This window comes from Miniopterus natalensis, chromosome 1, assembly GCF_054644295.1.
Source record: "Miniopterus natalensis isolate mMinNat1 chromosome 1, mMinNat1.hap1, whole genome shotgun sequence".
NCBI classification, from domain to species: Eukaryota; Metazoa; Chordata; class Mammalia; order Chiroptera; family Miniopteridae; genus Miniopterus; species Miniopterus natalensis.
Genome location: NC_142081.1, coordinates 56,091,761 through 56,116,686, shown reverse-complemented (window position 1 = coordinate 56,116,686; position 24,926 = coordinate 56,091,761). Strand labels below are relative to the sequence as shown.

General features: G+C 39.5%; 1 protein-coding gene across 3 annotated transcripts in view; it reads left to right on the top strand.

Moving 5' to 3' along the window:
• Positions 1-21,192, top strand: part of BLOC1S6 (biogenesis of lysosomal organelles complex 1 subunit 6) — a 38,429-nt gene extending 17,237 nt beyond the window's left edge. The window contains exons 1-6 of one of the 3 annotated variants that reach the window (XM_087821723.1): positions 4,783-4,987; positions 5,214-5,237; positions 7,980-8,121; positions 16,271-16,358; positions 18,010-18,096; positions 18,508-21,192. In XM_087821723.1, coding sequence (XP_087677849.1) covers positions 4,906-4,987; positions 5,214-5,237; positions 7,980-8,121; positions 16,271-16,358; positions 18,010-18,096; positions 18,508-18,627 — 543 coding nt within the window. In that variant the 5' untranslated portion in view covers positions 4,783-4,905 and the 3' untranslated portion in view covers positions 18,628-21,192. Of the gene's footprint in view, positions 1-4,782; positions 4,988-5,213; positions 5,238-7,979; positions 8,122-16,270; positions 16,359-18,009; positions 18,097-18,507 lie in introns of those variants that run through there. The other 2 variants (XM_087821726.1, XM_016211306.2) reach the window with 2 other exon arrangements.
• The last annotated feature ends 3,734 nt before the right edge of the window (positions 21,193-24,926 follow it).

Genomic DNA, 24,926 nt, shown 5'->3' with positions numbered 1-24,926 from the left:
CCTCAATTTTGCTGTGAACCAAAAGCTGTAAAAAAATAAATTCCATTGAAAAATTTCAAAAGTTACAGCTTTTGACCCCTGCATATATTTCACAAAGTTTTTGGTGGCAAGGTTTAGGAGAATGTGTTGGTGAAATACTCCATGTACTTTTTTTATATAAGGCAAGGAAGAAATGATGGTAAGTGTAGCAGAATTGCATTGGGTGGAAGTATTTTAGCGTTTTGCTAATGTGAAAGAATATTTTTCACGTAACTATAAGTGGATAAAATTGCTCGAGAATCATTTTCAGATTGGTGAACCATAGGAAAAATGATAAACTGTTTTTCTTTAGTATCCAAACTTCTCTGATTTTCTACCTTCAGTTCCCTTCCTTTCTTTTTTATTATTTTTGCAGGCACAGCACCCCCTATGAATGTGTCATATTTCGAACACTTTAATTCATTGGAAGCATAAGGTCATGGGCTATAACATCTTTCTTCAGTGTACCTTACCTTTTTCCATCCCCTCTCCCTGCAGTTCCTGGTCCCTACATGCTTCTCACTCAAATATTTTTGTCCCCAATCTCTATTCTTGGTTTTGGAAAAGAATGGAGAGAGGTAAAGGGGAGGGGGGAATCCAGTTCTGTAAGAGAAGTAGGCCAAACTTGGAGTAGCTTTTATCAAATCTTAGCACATTCTAAATATAGGACATCCTGGTCAATAAAAGGGAACAGAAAATATTTATGTATTAACATTTTTTTCTCTACTTGAATCTCTCTCCTACCTACTCTGTGCTGGTTAGTCAAAATAAAGGATACAGGAAATTTTAAGGAAAATAGCAAAACTGAAAGGTGGATAAATGGTTTTGGTGTATTTATTGCATTCTATTTGCTTTCCCTCTTTTGGATTTCAAGGTCCTTGGAATCCAATGGACTTATTTTCCTTTTGCTATGAATATACAGTGTTTAATTCTTTCTGGATATCATTTCTTTGGGCTAACTTCTTCAGAGCTGTATGACTACATTTTGGGTTATCTTTTGTCCTAACCTCTTTTTTTTTTTTTTTTTTTAAATATGTCTTTACTGATTTCAGAGAGAAGAAGGGAGAGGGGGAGAGAAACATCAATGATAAGACAGAGTCATTGATCGGCTGCCTCCTGCACATCCCCAACTGGGGATCCAGCCTGCAACCCAGGCATGTGCCCTGACCGGGAATCGAACAGCGATCTCCTGGATCCTAGGTCGATGCTCAACTGCTGAGCCACACCCAGCCAGGCATGCCCTAAGCTCTTTTGATCTAAAAGACGTCACAACACCTTTCTCCAGTAAGTTCTTTCACTGGCCACTTAATCTGTGTTACTCTTGTCTTCTCCAAAAGATAATTAGCACCTTGAGGTTCTTGAGTCTGAAGTATACTTTTGCTACTTATGCTGTTCTTCCTGTTGGAAAGTTTTACTAATTTTTCTCTGCATATTACATTTGACCTGTCCTTAAAGATAGTTTATTTCCTCTCTTAAGTTTTTAAAATTTCTCTAGTTACTCTTGCTTGTGCACTACACAGTTGCACATCTGTGGTGGGCTGAATACACCTCCCCAAAGGTGTCCACTTTCAATTCCCCAGAATCTGTGAATGTTACCTTACATGCCAAAAGGAACTTTGCAGGTTTAGTTAAGGATCTTGAGATGGAGAGATTATCCTGGGTTATGCAGGTGGGCTCAATGTAATCACATGGGTCCTTATAAGAAGGAGGCAATGTGGCAATGGTAGCAGAGGGAGAAAAGGCAATGAGATGAGCCATGAGCCAAGTAAAGTGGGCAGCCTCCAGAAGCTGGAAAAGGCATGGAAATAGATTCTCCTTCAGAATCTCCAGAAGTAACCATCCCTGCTGACACCTTGATTTCAGTCCACTGAGCCTGATTTTGGATTTCTGAACCCCAAAACTGTAGGATAACAAATCCATGTTGTTTTAAGCTACCAAGTTTGTGGTTATTTGTTACAGCAGCAACAGGAAACTGATATGATGTCATTAACTTCCTTTACAGTCCCCTAGGTCTGTTCCACATAATTTAGCACTTTACTGCCATGCTGATTCTACTATGTATAAATGGTATAATATAAATTCCTGGTGGGCTTGAACCAGAATTTTTACCTCATCTTTTATACTCTGCAGTGCCTAGTCCAATCTTAGGTACCCAGCTATTTGAAGTGGATTATAACTTTGGTATGTAAAACAGACACCAGTGGGGAAATAAAGGACATTTTGAAAGACATATATAACTCAGTGAACCATGTTTATTTCCTTGCATCAAATCCTAACCTTTTGTTTTTGAGCTGTCACAAGCAGTGTTAGCTGCACAGCACTTGCTCAATGGAGGCTGGAACATGGAGGGTCTTTAATAAGCACCTGATGCATCGAGCTCAAACCTGTGGGAGTAAAGGAAAACGAGAAAGAGAAAACCAAGATGGGTCTGGTAGAAAGTCCTCCTTGCCTATTTATCTGATTAATTTTTGTTACATTAAGTTAAAATCCTGAAAAAGAGCATTCATCAAACTTTGTAACATGAATTTTTCTTTTAAGCAAAATAGAAGAGAGGGAAAGGTGATAAAAATAGGCAGGGTGTGGCAGTTTAATTTCATCCATTAAATTTAAATAACCAGTATTTTAAAATCCAAGTAATATACGCAATACTACGTTAAGAGCTAAAGAGGTCACAGACAACCCATAGGACATGCATCTACGCTAAAGGGCCTTAGTATCTAGTTGGGAAATAACAACAGTCAAGGATACCAGGCAGTTTATCAAGTGCCATCTTGTGTGATTCGGACAAGATGTTATTATCAATACTTGGATATTATCAATACTTGGAATTTGGGGCTGAAAAATTAATACTTCATTCAGCAAACATTTATTGAGAACCTTTTTATGGTTCTTTGTGAATAACAGTTTCTGTTTGGTGTTTGCAATCTAATAGAGAAAGTCAAGGGAAATAACTAATCCAGGAGTGGATTAAGTGCTAAATAGCAGGAGAATGCTTTATATTGAGAAAAGGTTATTACTCTGATTCCTGAAAGTTGAAGGGGGAGGTAGAATTGTGAATGATTTTAAATTAAAGGTATTATTTAGGCTGAGCCTTGAAAGATGAATAGGATATTGAATAGAATATCCCAGGCTGAAGCATGAACAAGAGCACTGCAGACATTCCATGGTTGGATGGAACAAAGGATGCTTGAAGGGTAGTGCATTATTTTCCTATTCCCGTGGTAACAAATTGCCACAAACTTAAAGTGATACAAATTTATTATCTTATAATTCTGTAGGTCAGAAGTCCAATACAGGTTACAATGGGACAGAATTAAGGTGTCAGCAGGGCTGAATTCCATTCTAGAGGTTCTAGGGGTAAATCCGTTTTCTTGCTTGTTCCAGCTTCTAGAGGTCTCCACAATCCTGGCCGCTGGCCCCCTTCCTCTATTTTCAAAGCCGGCAATGTTGCAACTCCAATCGAATTTCATAGTCGTATCACCCTTCTGACTCTCCTCTTCTGCCTCCTTTTCCAAGTTTTGAAGGCTCTTATGATTGATTATATTGGGCCCACTCAATAATCCAGGATAATCTATTTTATGTTATGGTGAGGTGACTTGCAACCTTAAAATTACCCCTTTCGGTGAAATTTAACACATTATTAACAGGTTCTGAGTATTAAGAGTGTGGACATCTTGAGGTGGGGTCATTATTCTGCCTACCACAGGTAGTAAGGAATAACTACTCAGAAGGAAGCCAAAGGAAGGGGTGTGAATGCACTGCTAAGGGCAGTGGGGTTGCAGGTGCAAGTTTCTGAGGTTTGACATAAATTCTCATTTTTTTTTTGGCGAGCATCAGCAGCAGCATAGAAAACTGTTTAGACAGGCAAGTTTGGGGTGCAATATTAGGAGGCCACTATTACAGTCCAGGTGAGAGGGTCTAAGGTAGGAGAGCATAACTGATGGTTTTATTTGGTGTGAGGCTGCTTCTGCCTATTTCTAGGTGTTTTTCATCAAAATTTATGACATCATCCCACAGGATCTCAGCAAGTGCAGTTTCTAGTAACACGGCTGAATCTGTTCCGGAGATGCTGCAACCCAGGCCTTAAATCATTCGCCTACGATCAACAAGGGGAGCCCGGAATCCTGGCCAGTGCCCCAGTTAGCAAGGCTGAAGCTCACAGACAGCTAAACACTGAACTCTTTAATAGTCCCAATCGCAGGGAAGGCACGCGGGCCTTGTTCTTTTTTACATATTTTTTTTATTGATTTCAGAGAGAAAGGGAGAGGCAGAAACATCAACGATGCGAGAGTCATTGATCGGCTGCCTCCTGCACTGATCCAGCCGAAGCCCGGGCATGTGCCCTGACTAGGAACCCACCTGACCTCCTGGTTCATGGGCCCACGCGCAGCCACTGAGCCACGCAGTCCTGGGCCTTGAGGTGTTGCCTTCGGGCCGATGCAAAACTGAAAAGCTGCGCCGGGTCGCGGCGCACTGCGCCCGACTGTCGCCCACTTCGATACAAAACTCCCGCGAGAGCCGGAGCGGACGCTTCCCGTCCCCGCCCGCTTCTTTCCTTCCCGTCCGCAGTCCCCGCCCCCATCAGTCGACCTGCAGCGAGCCCCCCACATCGGACTCTACAGACCCCGCAACCTCAACCCGACTTCAACGTCAGCGCCGAGTCCCTGGAGCGACTGGGGTGGAGACCGTGGAGGAGACTGGAGGCGGACGGCGCTGGGGGCGGTGCCGACCCGCGGTCACGTGCCCCGAGCCCGCCTACTTCCGCTTCCGTTACTTCCGGGTGCGACCGCTGCAGCTGTCGGGCTGGGCGCAGGACGCGTTCGGTCCCTCTTTTCTGTATCTGATCATCTACTTAACGGCCCCTTCCCTGTTCCCAGCGGGAGGGACATGAGTGTCCCCGGGCCGCCGCCGTCGGACGGGGTCCTGGCCGGGCCACCCGACGGCCCGGGGACCCGGGAGCCGGCGCCGGGTACGTGCTGTGGGCGGGGCGGGCGGCCGGGAGGGCGTGCGCGGGCCCCCGGGCCGCCCCCGGGAGGTGGCTGCTGCTTTAGGCGGCTGCGGCCCGGAGCGGCGCGGAGGTGGGAACCGCGCCGGCCCTCCCTCCGCCCTGCCAGCGGGTGGGAAACGAGGCCTGCCCGGGGGAAGCGGTTGGAGGCAGCTGATGGTGAAGTCATTCTGCGTTTACGCGACTCCAGCTCTTTGTGGGCTATTTGTTACAGGTTAGTGGTCAAGAATGAGTTTGTCGGGATGGTCACTTTGTAATTTAGAGACTTAATGCACCCAGTATTGTTAACCATTCCCTCATGAAATGCTGTCTTCCTTCTTGGCATTACCGCATTCCTCCCGCAGCCTCTCTGTACCCGAGTTCCAAGAGAGATGTAAGCCCTGACGCCCTAAAGCATCCATTGAATGGACTGGGTTGACTTGCTGTGCACCCAGAATGGTACTCTCTGCACTGTCCTTGGGAGGACTGAGAAAGTAGTCACTCAAAGCAGTTTCGTGCTCTGTGGTTCCAGTGAGAACCCTAGATAAGAAAGGCTGCAGGGCTTTGGATGTATCTTTCCTTTGACCTCTTGTTTGAGAAACATAGCGGTAACCCCAACACAGTGCTCAGTCCTTTCTTGGTCATGCTTTTCCTCAACGATCTCCCTCTCTTCCCACCTTCATTAGTTGCTTCTATAAATAGGACTTCCTTGTATATATGTGCAGCTTGGCCCCTCAGCTTGCTCCTTCATCTGCTTGGTGGATACTTTGACATGATTCTTTTGCACTAATCTCACATGTAGCATGCACATAAATAAAAGTAGATCTCTGATCCTATTAATGGTGCCAAGCACTCTCACTTGAAACTTTATTACATCTTTCCTCTCACTTGCCTCCTACCTCTATTTGATCTACGGGATTCTGCTATACAGTTCCAACTCCTCTTTGTATTTTCACCCTCACAGCAGCAGTTGTAATGCTAGTCTGCCTGGTCTCTTACTCTTCCCCCCCAACTGTCCCGCTGCTGTCACATCAGTGCTCCAGGATAAAGCTCCAATCATGACATATCCTTGCTGGGAAGCCTTAATTGGCTCCTAACTACTTACTAAAAGAGCCCAACCTGTTAGCTTGTCACTCAAGGGTCCTCCTAGGCTGGCCACATGGATGTTATAGCTCACTACAGCCTATGTCCCATGCTCCAACTACCTTCTCTGTCCAGAGCAGTTTATATTCCCACCTTGCCTCATGCTGCTTCCTTTTCCCGTATGGTATCCCTTCCACTCCTGTCTTCACACCTGCTTACACATTTGGAAATAGCAGCTCTCAGATTGTTGGTATGTGTAAATTGGTGCCATCTCTTAGGAAGGCACTCTTGCAGTGTCTATTAGAAATGCATAAATCTTTTGTCCCATCAGTCTGTTTCTGAGAATTTGTCCTATAAAAACAGTGACAGGAATATGCAAAGACAAGCAAGAAAGCTCTCTGCAACATTGTTTGAAATAGCAAATAGTGAAAATATCCTAAGTAGTCATCCATAGGTTTCTTTAGTCTACTCGGGCTGCTATAACAAAGTACCATAGGCTGGGTGGCTTAAACAACAGACATTTATTCTTCACAGATCTGGAGGCTGGAAAGTCTTAGATCAGGGTGCTGGTAGATTAGGTTCTTGGTGAGGCCTGTCTTCTGATCTTGCAGACGGCTGCCTTTCTCACTGTGTCTTCGCATGGTGGAGGGAGAGAATTCTGGTTTTTCTTCTTTTAAGGACAAGAAGCTCATCATGGGGGCCCCCATCCTCATGACCTCATTTAAACCTGATTGCTTCCCAAAGACCCCATCACCAAATACCATTGCATTGAAGGTTAGGCCTTCAGCATGAATTTTGGCAGGGATGCAAACATTCAGTCCAAAACATTACAAAACTGGTTAAACTATGTTAGAATTCTGTTCACTTAAAAAAAATGTAGTAGGTCTATATATGTTAATTTGAAAAGATATATAAAATATATATATATTTAAGAGAAGAGTTGTAGAAGAGCTGTGGAGCAACTGGCAGAAGGATTGCTTTCTCACGACCTGCCAGATCTGCAGAGATCAAAACAAGCCCTCCAGGAATACAAGTAATATTTCATCTGTGATAAAAACAGGGTTTATGCATGGGTATGCAAAGACAGTTTCTTGAAAGCTGTGTGATTGATAGGTATTCATTTTAGACATTTCTGAATGCCTGTCACAATGCTTACACTGCTACTATTCAAAGGAAAAGTGTGACGCAGAATTCTTGGCATCACATCTAGATTTACACACAAAGCATTATACATTATTTTCTATAGTAAATTAAGGTGTTGATCTCAAGAGAGGAGAAATTCATAGGAAATTTCTCTCCTCCTAACAAATGACAAAACAGCCCCCCTGTTTATGTGTAAATAATATATCAAGCTATATGAAAAATAAATGTTGACCCATATTTTTACTTCCATAGAAAGGAAAGAAAATATTTTTAGGAATTGTGTTTAAAACATACATATATACACACATACACATATATATACATATATATATATATCTACATGCTCTTGAAAAGAAGAATTTCTTGCTTTCATTCAGTGACTATTTCCCACTTTTAGGTCTCAGACTCCTTTAATAATCCATTGACATCTGTAAATCCTCTGACATAAAAAATACATAAACATACAGAATTGTGCATACATTAATATTCTTTTAATCTAGACTTTATGTTATACTAGTAGTTTAAAAACATGTTTTGAGTGCTCATAATCCATTTTTTAGAGGATGCTCAGAAGGTAAGTTAAAAAAAAGAAGAGAAAGGAAGGAAAAAAGATGAGAAAGGAAGGATCCCTGTACTGCTCTGTGTATGTGCTCTGAACCCCACTGCCAGCCTCCTTCCCTGCCTCCCTACTACTCTTTTATCCCTGTGTCAACTTAAAAGCTTCCTAAATTTGATTTTTGCTTGGCGACAGGTTTAAGTGACACTTCTCCAGATGAAGGGTTAATAGAGGACTTGACTGTAGAAGATAAAGCTGTGGAGCAACTGGCAGAAGGATTGCTTTCTCACTACCTGCCAGATCTGCAGAGATCAAAACAAGCCCTCCAGGAACTCACGTGAGCTAACAAAACCTTGAGATGCACTCATTTCCCCTCTGGTGTAGTTATTTACTGTATAAGTATATACTGTATTAAGGTATAATATTTTGTAATGTTTCAGGAGATGCACTCATTCCCCTCTGGTAGAGTCATCATTTACTGCATAAGTATATACTGTGTTGAGGTATATTATTTTGTAACATTTTATACAATTGAGTATTTCTATATCTTTAGTGATAGCAAATGGGAATGGAGGAGTTCATAGTAATCTAAATATAAAAAGTGAAATGAATACTTCTAGAGTGTTTGGCTTCTAAGAAGTACCCTTCAGTCTTATCTAGACTTTGATTAGTTTTGGTGTCTTAGCATTATTTTATGAAAGTATTGCCTATTGGGAATGTTGCTGGATGGATATATACCTGTTTCTGAGTAGGTTGCAAAATTGCTTCCGTAAGAGTCACATTTGTATTCAATGGCTGGTTCATGAGTTGCCAGGAATCTTTAAGTATCTATTTTTAGAAGGTCCATTTCAGACTCTACTAGCTAAATAAAGGATTGGAGGAACCGTTAAGAGAGGAACAGGATAAAGAAGAATGGAACCTGTAGAGTGGAGTCACTATTCAAAGATATAGACTCGACTTTATCAGCTCCCTGGAACCCAGAAACAGCAGACTGAGTTTCTACTTCCTGAAGGGTCAGGACCTCTCTGGATGGCCTATTTTTCTTTTTGTGATGCTCATCTCTAAAATAGCTCTGGGCTGCTGCTTCTCTAGACCTACACTTTGAAAACTTATCTCAAAAGACTTTATTAGGGCAAAAGGAGAGAAATAATCAACAACGATGTCCATTTTATAAATATTAATAAGTAATGTTATAATCCTTGGATTTGAAGGTGATAAATGAGTCTAAAAGTGGTACTATATTTTACTACATGTGGTACAAGTACTGTAGTTAGGGAGTTGGCAAATTCTGGTTTTCTGCTAGTTCTGAGTGAGTTTTTTTTTACCCCTAGTGTGTGTTATGCCTTGCATTTTAACACCAACCAATTCTTGTGGCAAAAAAATAAAAAAGATTTTGCTGGGGAATTTGGATGAAGTATGACAGACTGACAGAAAGTAAGAAACTGTAAGCAAAACATCTGGGTAACACCTTACTAACAGGAAGCTGGGAGTCATGGATTAATTGCAGAGTTTAATTGGTGAGGACATTGGCTAAAATTTAGTGTTTTGAATATCCCCACTTCCTAGGCATACATACAATGATGATGGTGATGATGGTAAAATCAGCTAGTTTATTACTATATGTACTACATGCCCACCACTTTATATACCATATCTCAATCCTGGCACCTACTTGAAGTATCTAAGATTATCCCTGTTTACAGTGGAAGAAAATGAAGTTCAGAGAGGTTAAGTAACTTGAAAAAGATCACACAGGTAGCGTTGGAATTAACAATTGAATATGATAAATAAGCAGTTATACATCTTGAGTGTTAAGGAAATATAAGCAAATTTCAAAGAAGGGAAAAAGAGAAATGTTTTCCAGTAGCTATCTCTTTCATCCATCTCTCCACAAGTTTCACTAGTAATAAAGATGCAGAAGACTAAGAGGCTCCTAGGCCCTAGTCCCGGCTCTCTCATCAAACTGTTTAATCTTCATTAAGCCACTTTACCATTATAGAAACAGGCCTGCAGAAGGGAAGGTAAAGGTAGTGGTAGACAGAAATTAAGTTTACTTTGTAGCTAACAATGGATCAGGAAGACCAAGAACAAAGTTTAGCTGTATATATAAGAAAGGTTATGAATAGTCTTTTATATGTATTTGTTGTTTTAAAAACACTGGAAAGAAAGAAAAAAAGAGGTTCTGGAATCCCAATCCCCAAAAGTAGCCAGAGAGGTGCAATTGTGAGTAATCTCAGTGGAGCTCCCGTGAGATAATACAGACTTGGACTCTCCATGGAAATAGCTTTTTTTCTCAGGATCATTCTTTAGATATTGCATCAGGGCTTCGCATTCATGCCCAGCAGAATCACCACAGATTATACAAAACTTCAAGGGAAAGGAAATTCAATTATTTTGCCCCCTATATTGCAGCTAAATATTCTCTGGAAACTTCTTCTAAAGTGTCTAGACTTATGGATCAAGAAAGACTGTAGTTACAATTATAGTTTTGTTATAAAGAATACAGATCAGGACCAGCCAAGTGAAGAAACACATAGGCAAGGTCTGAGGGCATCCCAAATACAGAGCTTCTGTGCCCTCTCCTAGTGAAATTAGGGCACATCACCTACCCAGATATATTCACCAACCAGGAAGCTCTGCTTCGCTTTGGTGCCCAGAGTTTTTAATGGGGTTTCATTAAGTAGGCATAATTGATTGAATCATTGGCCATGTAATTGAGCTCAGTCTCTAGCCCCCTTCCCTTCTTTGGACAATGGGCTGATATCACATTGCTCAAAAATCTAACCCTCTGACCACATGATTGATGTTTCTGTCATGACCAGCCCCATCTTGAAGCTCTAGGGGCCACCATAGGTCACTGCAATAGCATAAACTCAGGCGTGATCCAAGGGGCTCATGAATAACAAAGATACTCCTATCTTTGGGAAATTCCAAGCGTTGCAGAATAGACATGCCTGGAACCTGGGACAGAGATCAGACAAGTTCATGATTATACAACCGATGTTTATGTAGCTCATCTTTTAAATTTTTTTTTACATTCTTTTTTTTGTTTTGTTTACAGGACATTATGTTTATCTCTTTAAAAATTTATTTTTAAATTACAGTTGATACAACATTACATTAGCTTTAGGTGTACAACATAGTGATTAGACATTTATATACCTTATAAATTGATCACCCCAATAAATCTAGTACTCATCTGACACCATACATAACTATTGCAATATTATTGACTCTATTCCCTATGCTGTACTTTACATCTCTGTGACTATTTTCTCTCTCTCTCTTTATTTCTTAATTACAGTTGACATTCAATATTAATTTCAGGTGTACGGTATAGTGGTTAGACATTTATATAATTTATGAAGTGATCCCTCCTATAAGTCTAGTACCCACCTGACACCATACACAGTTATTACAATATTATTGAGTATATTTTCTGTGCTTTCATTTACGTATCTGTGGCTGTTTTGTTACTACCAATTTGTACTTCTTAATTCCTTCACTTTTTTACCCAGCTCCCTAACCCCCCTCCCATCTGGCAACCATCAGTTTGTTCTATCTGTGAGTCTGTTTCTGTTTTGTTTGTTTATTTTATTCTTTAGATTCTACATGTAAGTGAAATCATTTGTCTTTCTCTGTGTGACTTATTGCACTTAGCATAATACCCTGTAGGTTCATCCTTGTTGCAAATGGTAAGATTTCGTTCTTTTTCCTGTTTTGTCCATTTTTAAATTGGACTCTTTATTTTCTTATTGTGTTTTAAGACTACTTTGTATACTGTACACACACACACACACACACACACACAAATTTTTTTTATTGATTTCAGAGAGTGGAAGGGAGAAGGAGAGAGAGAGAGAAACATCAATGATGAGAGTCATTGATCGGCTGCCTCCTGCACGATCCCCATGGTGGGGATCATGCCTGCAACCTGGGCATGTGCCCGGACCAGGAATGTAACAATGATCTCCTGGATCATAGGTTGATGCTCAGCGCCTGCTGGGTTACTTTGATACAAGTCTTTCTGTGTTTAGTGAATATTTTCTCCAAGTATTTGGCTTATCTTTTCATTCTCTTAACAATGACTTTTGCAGAGCATGACTTATCAGTGTTTTTTCTTTAATGGATTATACTTTTGGTATTGCATGTAAAAATTCACCACCATATCAAGGTCACCTAGATTTTCTCCTGTGTTTTCTTCTACAAGTTTCAGAGTTTTAGACCTATCATCCATTTTGAGTTAATTCTTATGAAAGGTATAAGGTCTGTGTCTAGGTTAATGCCTTTGCACATACACGTCCAGTTGTTCTCTTACCACTTGTTGAATAGACTGTCCTTTCTCCACTGCATTGCCTTAGCTCTTTTGTTAAAAAGAGCAGTTGATTATCTTAGTATGGTTTTGTCTAAGAGCTTTGTATACTGTTCCATTGATCAGTGTGTTCTTTTACCAGTACCATGCTGTCATGATTTCTGCAGTTTTATAAGTCTTGAAATTGGGTAGTGTAAGTCTTCCAACTTTGTTCTTTAGTGTGCATTGGCTATTATAGGTTTTTGCCTTTGCATGTTAATTTTAGAATCAGTTTATTGTACCTATAAAATAATTTACTGGGATTTAAATTGGGATTGCATTGAATCTATAGATCAAGTTGGGAGGAATTGATACCTTAATGTTAAGACTTTTGAAAAATTGAGAGAGAGAGAAAAACATCGATTTGTTGTTCCACTTATTTATGCATTCATTGGTTGATTGTTATGTGTGCCCTCACCAGGGATCAAACGGCAACCCTGGTGTGTCAGGATGACTCTCCAACCAACTGAACTACCTGGCCGGGGCCTTAATATTGAGACTTTAATTCCATGTGCTTGGCATATCTCTCCATTATTTATATCTTTTTAAAAATTTCTTTCTTGAGGCCCTGGCTGAGTAGCTCAGTTGGTTAGTGTGTCATCTTAATACACCAAGGTTGCGGGTTCGATTGCCAGTCAGGGCACATACAAGAATCAACCAATGAATGCGTAAGTGGAAATTGATATTTCTCTTCTCTCTCTCTCCCCCTTCCCCACTCTCTCAAAAAGAAAAAAAAAAAAAAAATCAATAAATTAAATAAATAAAATTTCTTTCTTGAGTGTCTCGCAGTTTTTACATATAGATATAGATATAGATCCTGTACATATTTTGTTAGATTTATACCAAAGTATTTCATCTGAGGGGTTATTGTTTACTACTGGTATATAGGAAAGCAGCTGACTTTTGTATATTAACCTTGCATCCTGAGACCTTGCTATCCTGACATAATAGTTCCAGGAGATTTTCTGTTGATTGTTTGGGATTTTCCACATAGGCATTCATGTCATCTGTGAACAAAAATAGTTTTATTTCCTCCTTTCTCATCTGTGTACCTTTTATTTCCTTTCCTTTTCTTACTGCATTAGCTAGGACTTGCATTGTGACAGAAGAGGAGTAGTGAGAATGGACATCTTTTCCTTGCTCCTGATCTTAGAGAGAAAACATCTGGCTTCTTATCACAAGTGTGATGTTAGCTATAGTTTTTTAGATGTTCTTTAACAGGTTGAGGAACTTCCTCTCCCTAGTTTGTTGAGTGTGTTTTTAATAATGAATGGTGTTGGACTTCATCAGATACTTTATTTTTCTTCCTTAGCTTTCTTCTTTTCAAATATTGAACCAGCTCTGCATACTTAGAATAAATCTCACTTGATTGTGGTATATAATTATTTTTATACACTGTCAAATTTGATTGCCAGTATCTTGTTGAGGATTTTTGCATCTATGCTCATGAAATACAGTGGTCTTTAGGTTTTCCTTTCTTGTAATGTCTTTATCTGGTTTTGGTTTTAGAGTAATGTTGGCCTCATAGGAAATGTTCCCTCTACTTCTGTTTTTTTGGAAGAGATTGTGGAAAATTGGCATAATTTCTTAAATGTTTGGCAGAAGTCACCAGTGAAATTGTCTGGTCCTGGTGCATTCATTTCTGGGAGGTTATCACTTATTTATTCAATTTCTCTAATAAATATGATGTAGTAGGCAGTTAGACAGACATGAGCAGAGTAGGAACGATAGGCTAGGTACAGAAGGTCACCAGGGCAGAAAGCTCCGGGTGCCTAGCAATGGGGAAAACAAGTATTATAGGGTGGGACCTCTCCCCCAGGGTGACCGAATTTCCTCCCCTAGCATATCACTGGTCTTGCAGTTTGGACCCCCTGACCTTTCATATTGCAGGTCATGTGGTTTGGAACCTCCCCTGACCTTTCCTCCCCTGGCATGTCTCTAATCATGTGGCAGACCCCCTTAGAGGAGGAACAAGGGAGTGGGAGAATAGCTTCATAGAACTCCCATACAGGCCCTTGCACAACCCCACTCTTGAGCATCAAGCCCTCAGGATAATGAGGTTCTGACGTGCAACATCAGGAACAAAGTCACGGGTTTGTTGACTACAGACATAGAGTTTTGGTCAAATTAGAGATAATATCTAGGCCTTAGTTGTATTCAGCTCCACGCCCAGAAAAGCAGCAAAACCATGTAGTGGCTGACATCAGGATCAGCTGCAATGACTAATGACCCTCTACCCTAGTGCTGATCAATTAGTGGAGACCACAGCCCTGAAAGGACACACCTGTAGAGCTGATGAATATTCTACTGAGATCCTGCCCTGAGACCTCCGCTAAGATTCTTGCCTTTAGGAAACACATAAAAACCCATAAGACAAAGGACCCAGTTTGCACCGTCTCTTGAGCAGGCCTGCGCCTTTCCCCACCCCCATCTTCCCTCAAGAATACCTTGCTTTCTGTCACCTAAGCTCTTCGGGCCCTTCTTTTGCCTCTGTAACTTGTTTCCTGAGTCTGCGCAGCCCAGCTGGCTCCCTTCTATAGGTCACTTCTACCTCTGTGACTTTCTAAATAAACTTCTGCTTGTATTTGAGTTCTTGGCTCTGAGTTCTTTCTTAGCCAAACTCAAGGACCAACAGCTAACATCTGGTGCCATTCACCGTTCAATATAGGCCTACTAAGATGATCTGTTTCTCCTTGTGTGAGTTTTGGTAGTTTGCGTCTTTCAAGGAAGTAGTCATTTTCATCTAAGTTATCAAATTTGCAGACATAGAGTCGTTGAAAGTATTCCTTTATTGTCTTTAAAAAGAAATCTTTATTGATTTCAGAGAGAGGAAGGGGGAGAGAGAGAGAGACATCAATGATGAGAGAGTCGTCATTGATCCATAGCCTCCGGGAATCGAACTGCAGTCTCCTGGATCCTAGGTAGATGCTCAACCCCTGAGCCACGCCTGGCCAGGCTTTTATTATCTTTTTAATGTCCATGGGATCAGTAGTGATGACTCCTCTTCCATAAATTATGTTAGTAATTTGTACCTTCTCTTTTTCTTTGTTAGTCTGGCTAGAGGTTTATCGATTTTATTGCTCTTTTGAAGAACCAACTTTTGGTTTTGTTGATTTTTCTATATTATTTTCTAGTTGTAACAGTCTGGATTTGCTTTCCTGCTTATCTTGGATCATTGATTTGCTGGGTTCTCCTCTCACGCATTTTGTATTTCGCTTTCTGTGGTCGCCAGTCAGAGCTGAGGGGACAAACCTATGACCTGTGGGGTGTGACAGACTCAGTGCTGGATGGTGGAGGTGCTGTAACTGACCTTTGGTCTCTTCATTGTTATTTCTTTTTCTCATCATTGTTCTCTGTTTAGCATAGTTTTGCAAGCAAATTGTGTCATATATTTTTTTGTCAGTGGTATTCTTTAAAATAGTTAGGTGACCCCTCAGTGTCACATTCCCGTGATCCTAGTATTGATTGATCTAGAGAGGTATATTAGGAAAGTGGCTCCTTTCTTAGCAGAAGGTTTTGAATCAGAATTTTTATGAGGAACCTTCGAAATTATCTGGTCTAAGCTTCTCGCTTTATAAATGAAGAAATTTAGGCCCAGAGAAGTAAGCTAAATTTGTAAGATTGCACAACTGATTATAGGTAGGGAGATCTTGCGATTCGTAGCCTCTTTTTCATCTTGCTTCCTTTTTGTCCTGTTAGGCTCGTCATCCCTCAATCCTGCATTTCCCCAGCTCTAAAAGGTCACTGCTCCTTAATTCCTTTGTGGTACTCTTACAATTTTAGTATATATAAAACATTGAGTTTCTCGGGCGAGTCTGTATTACCTCAAAATTTTTTGGGGGATAATACAGAAAGTTGCCAAAAAAAAAGTAATAAAGTAATTTTAAATGATTTGGTGATTTTAGTTACTGGAATCTGAAATTGAGGCAAGAATAAAAAACACATTTAGTTACCAGAATGTGACTTTGGAATATTATTTTGGAAATGATTATGCTAAACCAAATAAACCTTGGAGAATCAGTCAATTTCTAATTTAATTTCTACCTTTACCATTAGCCAAGATTAATGTGGTTCCTTTTAATGAACCACACTTACGGTATGCAATGCTTATTTTGGCTGTGTGTTTCTGTTTCAGACAGAACCAAGTTGTATTGTTAGACACACTGGAACAAGAGATTTCAAAATTTAAAGAATGTCATTCTATGTTGGATATTAATGCTTTGGTAAGTATGATTTAATTGACATGGCATAACGACATCTTATTTTAGAAATAGGTAGGTTTATCCTACCAGCTTTGTACTTGTGTATGTTTGGGATATTTCCCTCTACTTTTTTAAAGGTTTGAATTTGTCTTTTAATAGGAAACTTTGATTTACTTTACTGGACCTTCCCTTGTCTTGAATTGTTATCTTTCAAATGTTGAACTTGTGATAGGAAATAGAACTTATTTATGAACGTCTGGAAAAGATCTTTATTTTTGTAAAAGAGAACTGAAAGTAAGAAACTTTTGGGATACTGTTTTTCCCCTTAAGGAAGGTACATCTCTTTTGATCAAATACATGGTTTTTAAAATTCTTATTTTATTAATTGTATGGCATTTTCATAACGTTACACCAGATTAATGCTGAAACAGACCCTTTGGAGTTCCTTTATGGACCCTTTAAAGTTTTCAGTGTAAATGACAGTAGTTGAATTTCATCAGAAGCTCTATAGCTTTTTGATGAGAAGGAACTGATACTCTTTATTTTAAGAAACTAGAATTGACAAAAATAAGGAACTTAGGACTACCTTTCTCTTCACCATAAACATTACAAATAGCTTGGTTTGCGTGATTTTCTGGACTTTCACATGTACCTCAGTAAATGGACTTTTCATTGGACAAGTGTGGCTTACTAGTGTTTTCCTTTTATAACAATAAAAAAGAAAGTCCATCTTCTCTAGCATTAGGCAGAGGCCTGTAGTAGTAAATACAAAGGCTTCTGCGCTGTAGTTCCTCACTTCTGTTGAAGGAGGTGGGCAAAGCTATACTGACTTAGTCATATTTGTTGAATGAATGCATGGTAAATGAACCAGGCAGGTGTAATACTGTTGCTTCTGTCTGAAGGGACAGAAACTAAGCCTTCCTCTTTTGCTTGTCTCAGCCCCAGAGTGGTTCTGATTATCACTTAGAAACTGAAAACTGGAAGGTCTAGAGAGAGAGGGCCTGTAAGCTCTAGAGCTCACCAAACTATGACTTTATGTGTAGCTGCATGAAGGCTGCTATTCTCTCTACTGACACGTCTCTCATTTTTGTCAACCTGGTCTTCTCTGTTACCTTGCCTGAGCACAAGGTGCTTTTTTTCCTTTTCTGCCCTCTCTGGCTGGCATGGAAAGTCTACACCTCTAACTCCTTGGGAAGACAAGTGTCTTTACAGAGGTTATTCTGCTTGGTCTGACTTCAGAGCCCACAGCCTTCTCAGGGCTCTCTGGATACAGTTTGTCTTTTCCTGATGGGAAGACACTTAAACTATCCTATGTGTCCTGGGTTGGTCTCTCCCTTGTAATGGCAGTAGAGAGTGTTTTGCTTTTCTCAAATGAAACTGATTGCATTATTGGGTAGTCTTACCAGAATTTTAGGATTATATTGCATGTTTTTAAAGCAGAGTGTTATCTGTGTACAATGTAAATGTCTATTTTATGTTTAGTAACTTTTTTATCAATCTGAACTGAATCAGGTGTTTTCAAAATCCTACTTATGGTTTAAATAAAATTTAAATTTGGGAATTAAATTGTAGAGGCAATTAAGGCTTTAAAAAACTTGACTAATTTAGGAAGAATGAACTGTAATGTTCAGTTTATTTTCACTTCACTGTTCATTTACTTTTCCATGTCAAGTTCGCAGAAGCTAAACACTATCATGCCAAGTTGGTGAACATAAGAAAAGAAATGTTGATGCTTCACGAAAAGACATCAAAATTAAAAGTGAGTTGGCAAGTTCTTTTACATCCTTTATAAAAGTAGAGGTTTGTCTATTTTCTTCAGTATTCATTTTCTGACTTCTTATATATCCATATATAATAATATACTCAATTCATGGTACATTGTTTTCTTTTTTATTGTTTTATTTTAAAACATCCTTTTGAACCCCACTTTGGACTTTTTTACTAAATAGTTTGGGCTAGTAGCTCATATGCTCTGAATATGTCACTGCAATTCTCATTTAATAGAGTAACAATTTTTTCTTTGTTCCAAGGAGACCTTAAATTACCCAGAATGAATATAAAAGTTAAATATGAAATTTATTAGTATGTATCGATCACCTCAAATCAAAGCACTGTTGCCTTTAAACTGTAAGCCTTGATTGTTCTCTTGGTTTTTGCATTTGTGGCCTAGAAAAGAGCACTTAAACTGCAGCAGAAGAGGCAAAAAGAAGAGCTGGAAAGGGAGCAGCAGCGAGAGAAGGAATTTGAAAGAGAAAAGCAGCTGACTGCCAAACCGGCGAAAAGGACATGAACAGTTGAATGTGTCTGTGTGTTCTTCCTTCCCCTGTTCCCACGTTCTCTGGATTTAGGACAACTTAAGTGTAGACTGAAGTTAAGGTAGTGCCTTATACCATTGTGTCCTGATTTGAAATCCTTACCCCAGGAGTGCTGTCTCTATGTTCATTTTAGCCATTTAAGAAGGTTTTTTTTGCCCCCCCTAAGTAAAAGACAAAATGGTACTTGGTTGGATATTTATGGGTAATTTTTCAACTTCTGTTTTCCTTAATTTAGAAATTCATTATTTTGACCTTGAATCATTTATGAACTGAAAAATGGTTTGATGGTTTTTAATAGTCTAGACTTTAGTGGTTAAAATTAGTATTGGTGTTTTAGCTTCTTAATAACTGTGGATTTAAGTTCAGTTTCTTATTTTATGAAATGACTTGCCTCTTTTGGAAGACAATGCTGGTGTTTGGCCATTGCCTTTTCATTGCTTGGTTAAGAAGAAATGCCACCTGTTTAATCTGGAAAAGAGGTGGCATAAGCCTTTGTGAAGAACATGACAGAAAGGTGTGTACACAGTAAATAATAGCATCTTAGATACAGGCGAGTGATTAAGATGCCAGGTAGATTTCACTAACCATGCGCTCTGTCTGCTTCCTAGCGCTGTTGCTATTTAGTTCTTATGTAGCTTCTGGGTTCACAGTAGATTGTACTTATTCCTAAAGTTTGGCAGGGGTGGTGGTAGAGCTGCCACACACTCAAATATGCTTAAATATTTATAATACTTAGTAAGAGTAGTCGCACTCTGAGGTACAGTTGCCAAGCTGATAAGATAGCTCAACTTTCCATATGGAAGGTCTAATCACTAGTTCTGTCTTCTGATTTGCTGTGTGGTCCTACATGTGGTTACCTTTTTTATGCTTTTAAAAAATTCTTAAAGTAAAATGATGGATAACTATCAATTTTATAGATAATGACAAGAATTGTGGAAAATTGGTAAATAGCTTCTTCACAAAAGAGACAGCATGATACTGTTAGTGTTTTCTAAATGTCCTCCCCCCAGTACTATAAGTAGAAACTTATGTGAGGAAAATGTGAAGTTTCATTGCTTAAAATTGAGAGTATATTATTTACTGTTTTAGTATTCTTTAATATCCAGCTGGTCTCCAGTCTGTTACACAGAGACTATACAGAATCTGTAAAGGTGTGTGATTAGAATGTATATCTTTTATAATCTACATTACATTTTTGATAAGCCGGAATCAATACCTCTGGTCATATATCAGGATAATTAATGATGGAGAAGGCATTAGATTTAAGTTGCGGGCTAAGAACTTGTCCTTTTAAAGGTTTAAATAGTTTGTTTGAAGGCCTTTTCCTTCTTTAATGAATGAATGACCATCTCACAGATCACTTGACTTTGACCTTATGTTTAAGAATACATTTTATTTTAAAACGCTACCAGTTGCCCTCAAATACTAGCTAAAACTGCCTAGGGCAGGATTCATTAGTGCTCACAGGACAGTGTTGCTTGGATTGCTGAATGTACTCATTTATAATCTGACAAAGCTGTGCATTTTTTCTCAGAGTGGCTTGTGGACCAGCTGCAATGATTATTTAAATGCTGGTTCCTGCACCACTGTCAATCAAAAATAGTTTCCTCAAGTGATTCCATGCACCTTAAAAGTTGAGAACCACTGGCCTAGCGGTCTAGGTCAGAGGCTCCCACACTTGACTGCATATCATCATTCACCTGGGAAAGAAACACCCAACATTCAGGAAGATTCTTACTCATTAGTTCTAAGGCGGAGCCCATGCAAATTTTAAAGAGTTCTTCATACTGATCTACTTTTTTAGTGATTCATATTTATAAAGAGTGACGTAGTTTAAAAATCCCACCCAGTAACTTGTGGGATTAACCTTATGAATAAATTCTGAACTGCTGCTTTTGATATAAAGTTAGGTTTAAGACTGAAGGAGACCGGCAGGAAATAAAGAAATCTGGTTAATTAGTTGAACTTTTGTGACCTGTATTAAAATAAATCATGTTTATTGAATGAATGACAAGGCGCATATGCTTTTAGAATTGTATTCTTAAACTTTTGAAGATTTTAAAAAATGCAATTTTAAAAAATAGCATCTACTATATTTAGGTCAATTGTAAATCAGAAGTACTGTTACCTGGGTAATTAAAATGGAAAACTTTAGCTGTATTTCAGTAGCACAGAAACATATCTTACTGACTAAACCTGAACAGAACCCTCTTGCAGTATTTTTGCACAAATAATGAATTGGTACTTGGGTTGAAAAAAATTGCCTTTGTTTTTTTGGTTGAAAAATATTGCCTTTGTTTTGAAACTGTTTCCCATGTACTGAACTGAGATGATGGGAGTTGATTTTGGGTTTACTGTGGAGGAGGCGTCATGCAGATGTGCATGTGTGGACTGTAACATGGGTTGTGTCCTCAGTGAGTTTTTGGGTGGATACAGTTTATAAATGTGACAGTTATACACCCTCATGCATTTGTCTGATTTTGAGCTTGTAAAATGAGGTCTACTTTTTACGCATTTAATTATAAAAAGCCTCTGAATTATCCAGTGTCTTTGCTCAAGCACTAGTGTGTACACAGCACTATATACTTTCCTTTATGGACATTACTTCGACCATTTCACTCTTTGCTTTCCTCCCGTCACCTTCCTTTTAATGTTCTCAGAAATTTGTGTCACAGAATGACTAGTTGACTCCTGAAATCTTTTTCAGAAAAGTGGTAGAAAGTGTTGTGAAAAGATTCTAGTTAAAATAACCCAACTTTATAAAGTTTTAATTTGAGAATAAAAATAATAGCTACTACTTTTAGTGGTTTGGTAGAAAGTGCTTCATAAGGATCCCTGCATCTATAGCCTATAGATAATGGAGAATTCCAACTAATAGAATATTTTAGGTAATTTTTTTTTTTTTAACTTGGGAGTCCGTGGACCCCTGAGGAGGGACTTCTGAGGATGGCCTTTGGAGGGGACATGAACTTTCATAAATTTTTCATAGAATTTTGTATATATGTGTTTTCCAGGATTGGGGCTACTTTTTATTAGATTCACACATATATATGATTTTCTCTAAAGCAGTGACTCAGTGATTAAACCTCCAAACTGGACCATGCACATATTTTAAAAAGTTACTTAGTTTCTAAGTTTTCCTATTTGGAGAAGATAGTTTCTGTATTGTATATTTGTTCAGGTATTATTTTTGTCCTGATTGGTCAGATGTTTAAGATTTATTCTGTTGCTAGCTTATTCGTATTGTTTTGGCTCTTTCGTGTGCATGAGGCCATTTGGGTGGGACTAAGTTTATTTTCAGAGCCTATGAGAATGAAGAAGTCAAGGGAGACAGTTATGACTAGTTTAAAAAACATGGGAAACAGAAATTCCAAAGATACACAGTGCAGGCAGGGCAGTCCAAGAGGGGAGAGGTAAAATTTGGGGTGGAATGGGGGTGGCAACTGAGAAAGAGAAAAGGAAAGGCAAGAGTGAAGTAGAAGGGAAAGGTAGTGTATCTTTTGCTTACCACGAATAAGGGAGGTTTATAGGCACGTAAAGAATAATTAATGAAATTCATCTATTTTTAGGATAAGATTGTCCCGTGCTGTCACTTCATTCCGGTTTAGATCAGAAATGCATTCCTAATGTGCTTCAGGCGGCCTGCAGTGCTCCAGCCTGGCTAAGGATGGGGCTGAAAATAACTGAGCGCGTGTGGGTGCCGCTCTCCTGGGCTAGGCCTGCTTTCGTTAGGACTTTGGAGAAGACTGTCAAAACTGCAGTGAGCACTGTGCAGGGAGTACTAGGCAACGCAAACATGGACATAGACTTGAAGCTTCCTGGCCTCTGCTTCGATCATCAAGTTTAAAATCTGTAGAGGATATTCGGCCCTAGTAATGTGGTTAGGACTGGACTCTGAAGCCAGACTGCGGGTTTATATTCCTGTGTGACTGGGGCCTTGGACTTGCTTAAACCCTGTGTACTTAGGTTTCCTAAACCATAAAGTTGGGGTAAGTGTTTCTGGCTTCATGAGGTTTTGAGGTGTTACGATAGCCATATAAAAGCCCTTAAAAAACAATAAGAGCTTAAGAAATGTTGGATGTTATACAGCAGCATCCCGAAGCCACATCCACGTGGGGGTGGGTGGGTGCTTATTTTGCCCCTTTGTGCATGTGTGTTTTTCCTCACAGGGTTTTCCACTGATTAGGACCCTTTATCCTGTAATGTCTTCCTGTTGGACACGTATGCATTTTTTTACAACTCAGTTGTCACTTAGGTTTTCCAAACCACCTCCCAAAGTTCTTTTTCTTGTATTCTCATAGTACTTAATACTACGTTTGCCTTAGCATTTACAGTAGTGTGCTCACATGTCTCTCAAGACCAAGCTGTTTCTTAATCATCTTGTTATTCCACAATGCAGCAGTGCCTGGCCTCTTGTTGGTGCGTTAATCAGGGTTCTCCAGAGAAGCAGAACCAGTAGGGTGTGTGTGTGTGTGAGAGAGAGAGGGAGGGAGGGAGGGAGGGAGGGAGGGGTGGGGGGAGAGAGAGAAAAGATTGATTAAGCAATTGGCTCACCTGATTGTGGGGGCTGACAATTTCAGAATCTTTAGGGCAGGCTGGCAGGTTGGTGACCCAGGGAAGAGTTGATGTGCCCCCTTGAGTTCACAGGCAGTCTGGAGGCAGAATTCCTTCTTCCTCAGCGACCTTGGGCTTTTTCTATTCAGGCTTTCAACTAATTGATTGAGGTCTATCCACATTGTGGAGGGTAATCTTTACTGAAATTCTACTGATTTAAATTTAGTCTCATCTGAAAAAGAAGTTTAGAGTGGTATTTGACCAAATATATAGGTACCATGGTCTAGCCAAGTTGCCACAAAAAATTAACCATCATAGTTGAGGTCAAATTAAATAATAGGTGAGAGATCTACAGATATTAAAAATAGTTATAATAAAAAAGGGATTACACAAATGCTAGATAAGGAATACTATAATAAAAAGATTAAATTCCTGCAATTCAAACATGGCTTAGGAGCTTGTAATTGTTGGATAGTCCAAGCCGCTGCTTCCTTGCCTAATGACATATTCAGTTCAACTAAAAAAATAATGATAGCCAGTCTCAAGATCTTGGGAATCAAGTGAGCTCAGAAATAATGCTAATACTGGACTGTAGAAAAATAGATGCCACACCTACTGTTTAGATTTACACCGCTATCAACTAGGTGCTGTTCAGGCCTCTAAAATACAGTAGCGTCAAGGAAGAGTTGTGTAGTTATAGAGGAAGCTCAGCAGCTGAGCACACAACCTGATAAAGCATAGACAGGACAGCGCTGCCATCTGGTGGTACTCTGTCCCCCCAGTTCTACAGATTCTGGTATTGTCTTCATTAGTTTGATGTAGTTTGGTCTAGACGTCTTCAACTACTATATATCGTTTTTTTAGGTAAGTCAGGATTTTCTGTATGGTCTGAACTTTGGTTTAAACAGTGATATGTTTGAAAGTGATTTGTGTGGAACATTTGATAAGGTTTAAAACTACACTTTCCTAACGTTTTGAGTCTGTTTGATGTTGGGCTTGTGGTTTTTTACTTTCATTCATTTATTTTTCTTCTCGAACCATGCCATCTATCATTGGCCATGATCTAAGAAAAATATTGCAGGCCAAAGATTCTGCTGAGGGCAAAGGCCCCGGAGTTGTTTTTATTCACATTAGGTCTTAGCTGGTAGGATGTGGGTTGAGCACCTGGCCCAGGGAAGTCAATCTACGGTCTAATTGGTGAAAAATTAGCCTGGCAGGAAAAACTCTGCCTGCATGGGGACTGTAGGGAATCTCAGTGGCTTAGTTAAGTACTGTCTTGGGAAGAGGTATTAGAATACTCACTCAGAGAGAATCAGCCCTTTAGTAACTGAAGGAGAAGTGAGAAAACACACAGAAGCAAATAGAGAACCTGAGTGTTGTGGGCAGGAGTAGGGATCCATGAACTTCTGCTTCTGAAAGGAGACAAAGTCATCAGGACCCCCAAGATGCTAGTTCCTGAGCAATTTTCTTCTATAAGGCTCTTTGCCACCTGGGTGGTGGGCTTTTCTTAGGTTCCTATGGGATTTAATTACTGGACTAAGATTCCTGTTTTCCACAAATATTTCACAATACCATCCTTCCATCCTCTCCTTGCTCCATTTATGAGATAACCTTAACAAACCTCTATTTATTACAACTATAAGCATCTAACATTATTGTTGTCTTTTAGATTTCTCTGGCATGTTTTATTTTTCAAAGTGTTTTATATGCATTATCTAAT